This window comes from Chaetodon trifascialis, chromosome 23 (assembly GCF_039877785.1).
Source record: "Chaetodon trifascialis isolate fChaTrf1 chromosome 23, fChaTrf1.hap1, whole genome shotgun sequence".
NCBI classification, from domain to species: Eukaryota; Metazoa; Chordata; class Actinopteri; order Chaetodontiformes; family Chaetodontidae; genus Chaetodon; species Chaetodon trifascialis.
This window is the reverse complement of record NC_092078.1, coordinates 14,209,893-14,214,773: the sequence shown is the minus strand read 5'-3', so window position 1 is coordinate 14,214,773 and position 4,881 is coordinate 14,209,893. Positions and strand designations below refer to the sequence as shown.

The window sequence follows — 4,881 nt, the reverse complement described above, 5'->3', positions numbered from 1 at the left end:
GTTCCAAATGCTGTGCTGAATGAAATGAATCTCAATATGTTCTCCACTCTTCAAAGAGAAGACTGTGATTGGCTAACGAGAGGAACCACCTAATGTCCTGAGCTGGAGTCAGTGATCACATGATCAGTGTTGTATTTAATGCAATGCATTAAGAGAGATCTATGATCTTTTTCTTCTATCCTGCACGTTAGATTTAAAATATGTCCATTAATGGTGTCATCAGTCCTTTTTTTTGAAGCTTGAGCATTTGTAATTGTTCTTCAATCTTCCCACTTTAAGAACTGTGGCTGTTAGAGGAGCATTTTGCAGACTTTAAATATCTCATGTATTAGTAATGGTGTGGTGTGTCTAATAATTGGTGCCACCGTTCTCTACAGTGATTTTCACTGTGGACTCTTAGATGTTGTTGTCAGTGTTTGCACAGACAGGTGAACATTGTTTCAGACAAATGGGGACTGAAACATTTGTTTCAAGATTAGCTGAAAGAAAGAACCAGTGCCATGCTGTGGTTACTATTGGCACATGTTGCTCATGCTGCTGGTAACATTGACGTGCTGTATGTTCATTGGCTCACCTGCTCCTTTCCAAACATATCATGGCAGCTGTTTGGTTGACACAGCAGTCAATGGAATACCTGTGTGCTGGCACAACTGTCAGGCAGAAATACCAGGTCACTGTGGGTGGACACCATAAGCAGTGTTGTGCCTGAATGTGTTCCTTGACCGATAGTTCATGAACTCTTTCATATTTTGGGCAAACGTGAACTGAACGTACTGTATTACTGTCTGATGAACGTAACTGTGAACTCGTTCATTCTGGTGTCTGTGAATGGCACGCTCTCTCAGTTTAACTTCGTTCAATATGTTGCCAGATTTCTTTTGAGCCGTCTGGGTGAAAACACGGTAAAAATACAACACAAAAACAGGCCGTAATATGTAGCGGAAAAAACACCCAATCTGGCAACACCAGCCACCAGTGTCGCATCGCCGCATGCGTCATCAAAACAAAAAGCAGAATGGAGGCATCGTATGATCACTTAAACAAGTTTTATGACAAGGTCAGTGAGGATGGGAAAAATCTTACATTTCTGTGCAAACTTTGCCTGCTGCCTTTCAAAAAGAAAATCCGCACTTCAGTTACATGGGGTGAAAGCTGCAGCTGCTACTATTGTGGACTGAATGGACAGCAACAAAGCGTTACAGCAACAATGGAGAAATGCTGTCCCCTCAATGCTAATGTAAACCCTGGTTGGATAAGGATATAAAATTGGATACGAAAACGAAATCTGACGCATAGTTACAGTGTTAAAACTGATCAAATCATTGCTGTCTGTGGTTCTATATGGGCTGTGGCAATAATTTTGAAAAATAATAGCTCACAGCAACATATGGAAAAAAAAAGAACTATGAACTAGCTCATTTTTTGGAACGGTGAACTTAGTTCAAAATTTTGAATGATGAACGATGAACTGCACTAGTTCATTTTAAAATTTGTGAACTGAACTATGAACTAGTTCATGTAGAAAGTGAACTTTCCCAACACTGACCATAAGTCATTCGGGCTAACACCAACATGAACACATTAATCCTGAAACACAGCTGGTCCTGAGCATTTCTGCCATTTTTACCCATAATGCACTGTATTCCTAGTGAAAAACACTGAAATCATTGGGTGCATGTTTCAAAACATTGAAGAATTGCTACTTATTATTTCACCATTTCCGGACGACTTCGCACCATTTTATGGCTTAATGACGTTGAGCGTTTGTTACAGAGCTTTGAGAAATAATCGCAAATGAATATAGCAGTTTGATTGTTCAAATGATTTGTGTGATATTCTGAAAATAGTCTGGGCATTAGAGTTATGCTGTGTGACTGCTGTGCATGAAAACACTGCAGGGACTTCCTGCTTGAAACCACAAAGACAACAACAGCAGAGTTGTCTCCAAAAGTACACGACCAAACTGTAGTGAGAGCTAATGTTTGACTGCCCATCACACAGATGTTTAACGAAGTCTGTCATCATTTGTGTTTGTTGTGTACAATGAACATATTTACAGTAAAAAGCCTATGAAGAATTTCATGCATCATGAAACTACTGAGGGTGGGTGTACGCTCTCAGACAGATTGGCTCGTGCCTCATGCTACGCTACACGTTTGATGCTTCTGGATGTTTCTCAGTTCGCTTAACTTGCTTGATGTTTGCAATGCCAGAGCGATTGTGTCCCACTCACTCTGAGACAGTGTTGTTGAGAGTTTGATGTGGGTGTCAACTTTATTTTCTGTCATTTTCCTCCATGGAGTCCCTGAGTCCTCAGTCATCACAGGCAGCAGCTATGTGAAGCTGTGTGTTTGCACACTGTAAACTACTGCAAGTGTAGTGACAGTGGAAATTTGGCACCTCGCTCACATCAAAGAAGCTCGGCTTAACCGTAGCTGACGGAACATGTTTAATTGGTGCTTTGCAAGGTTCATCTTTATGTTCAGTACATGGAGTTGAAATGTGACAAAATGTCTCGTGGCACAGACACAAAGTGCAAATGAAACCAAATGTCCAGTTCTACTGCCTAACACTGGAGTACACACATTCACTCCAGGTGTCGTCTCTCTGTCTTGTTGATCTGCTAGCTTTGTTTGTCCTTAAAGCAGCATAATGGAGGTTGTCTGCATCTTGGTAAACCTGAAATTAAAATATAAATGGGTTTATTTCCATTTGAGCATCCTCATGACTGATGCAAACATGTGTCTCAATCCGCTCAGTCTAATGCAAATCACCACAAGAGAGACAATGAGACAGTTGTTTACTCTCCTGCTGTGGTTATTACTTTCAAGCTGGTGGCAAAATTACAGATACCACCAAAAATAATGCAATGCAGAACAACAAACAGCAACAACAGTCTGCTGCTATGTTCATGCTCTGTTGTATTGCTGTTAAATACATTACAGTTGTACCAGTACGACTCTTTGAAAATACTCACCTCTGCATTGGAAGCCGCAGCAGCAGAGGATCTTGTTTGAGACTCTGGTTGTGAAAAAAAAAAAACCAAAAAACAAAGGCTTCTTCAAAATTTGTGATGCTTGTATTGAGAAGACAAATTCTTATTACCTAGTTGGATAATTTGGACTGAAAGTGATGATAGGTTTTATATTTTACTCAAACGTGACACATGAGGTGCCACAGGACAATCAATGAAGAGCAGCACTTAAACTACACCAGCAAGTCATATATCATTACAAATCTGCCCTGTTCAGTGAATTATCTCTTCCTCCAGGGTGGAGAGAATGAGTGAACCAGAACAAAAAGCCTTCATTTAGTTCTTTAATGCTCTTCGATATTTCATACGTTGAACACATGCTGTTGAATTTAAAGGATGACAGTCTAGCCTACCTGTGCATTGGCAGCTGCTCGTCTTGTACATTCTGTATGCTGCAAACGCCAGTAAAACAAGCAGGATGGTGGTGAATGCCAAAGCTCCACTCAAGAAACACACCAAGGTGAGAGAAAGAAAGTCTGCCTCATCTGCAGATGAGCATTGGAAGATATTACGGAGCTTTCTTTTTTTTTCAACAAATTATCACTATTTAACAAATGACATAATCTTTGCGACAAAATTACTTACCTTCAAAGTCCAGTTTGGTCCCATTTCCAAACAGTATGTGTCCACATGAGACAACAGCGCAGTAGTAGGTCCCAGCATGAGACAGATTCAGGCTCTTCATCGGCAAGTTGTAGACACAGGTGTGTGTTTGTGTGTTGGGTTTCCTCTCACACTGATCATCCCTGCATCCCTGAGTGTAAATGAGTCCTGGATGAGATTCTTCAGAGTTCTTGAACCAGTAAACACTGTGTTCTTCATCACAGGTCCCAGTGTCTACTGTACAGTTCAGAGTCACAGAGTCTCCTGGCTGGATGGTCTCAGATGCTGACTGATGGACCAAAGCTGGGATGTTCTCACCTGAACCCTTTACGTGGATAACAGTCCCCTCCAAAAATTCATATGTGTATGAATAGCCACTTATGCAGTGGTAAGTAGCTGAATCTGACATTTGCACGTCTGAGATCTTCAAGTGATGTTTCCCAGTGGTAGTGAGCAGTTCAAAGCGTGGATCGTTCTTAAATTCACCATTCAAAAGGTCGTTTTCACCGTGCTTATAGAATTTAGACACCAGCTGTGGTTTCTGTCCCAGAGTTTGTTTATACCAGTACAACATTATTGCTTTACTGTCTTCATAGAAACACTCCAAAGTCACGTTTTCACCAACACTAACCGATATGAAATGTAAAGGCGATGATGGATTCAGAGAGGTCATGTCAGCTAAGGAGAAAATGGAAATCAAGCAAATGCTAGTTGAGCATACACGAAATGTTTTGCAGAACGTATCAAAAATACCATAGAAATATAAAGGCCATATGTGCTAACAAGAGATTGCTTACCCATCCTTCCCAAGAGCAGGCATGTCACGCACAAAGCAAGCATCGGAGGTGTCATTTTGTTGAAATCGCTGTGACTTTTGTGAGAATGTCTGTACGTTCTCCACACTTCATAGACAAGACTGTGTCTGATCAGCCAATCAGAAATAACTTTGGATGATCACATGGTCAGTGGTCCCCCTGCAGTATTGATTTGGTCTTTGAGAGGGAATTTTCATGGATATCAAAACAGAACTTTGAAAGATTTATTGTCAATAGAGCAGTTAATGTGGAGTCATTTCGGAAATGATGCACAAAAACCATGCGTTTTTTTAGTTTGTACATGAGACAGATGAAGTTGACAGATGAACATGAGAAAACCACCAGATCCTCTGTTGTATAAAGAAAGAAGCCTTGTAAAATCTTTATTAGTGTTAATGCTCAAAGTTAGAAGAATGTGAAATGCCTTAC

At 40.6% G+C, this 4,881-nt stretch overlaps 1 protein-coding gene across 1 annotated transcript; it reads right to left on the bottom strand.

Moving 5' to 3' along the window:
• Positions 1–2,559: 2,559 nt before the first annotated feature.
• On the bottom strand, positions 2,560–4,489 carry LOC139351431 (uncharacterized). Its single transcript, XM_070993315.1, has 5 exons — positions 4,435–4,489; positions 3,620–4,315; positions 3,388–3,519; positions 2,978–3,021; positions 2,560–2,679 (listed from the first exon to the last, which is right to left on the bottom strand). The coding sequence occupies exons 1-5, from the start codon at positions 4,487–4,489 to the stop codon at positions 2,560–2,562; spliced, it is 1,047 nt and encodes a 348-aa protein (XP_070849416.1).
• Positions 4,490–4,881: the final 392 nt, after the last annotated feature.

Coding starts and splice junctions, on each gene's coding strand:
- LOC139351431 (XM_070993315.1), bottom strand. CDS start 4,489: ATGACACCTCCGATGCTTGCTTTGTGCGTGACATGCCTGCTCTTGGGA. Junction 4,316..4,434: donor CCTGCTCTTGGGAAGGATGG/GTAAGCAATCTC, acceptor TTTTCTCCTTAG/CTGACATGACCTCTCTGAAT. Junction 2,680..2,977: donor CTGCGGCTTCCAATGCAGAG/GTGAGTATTTTC, acceptor TTTTAATTTCAG/GTTTACCAAGATGCAGACAA.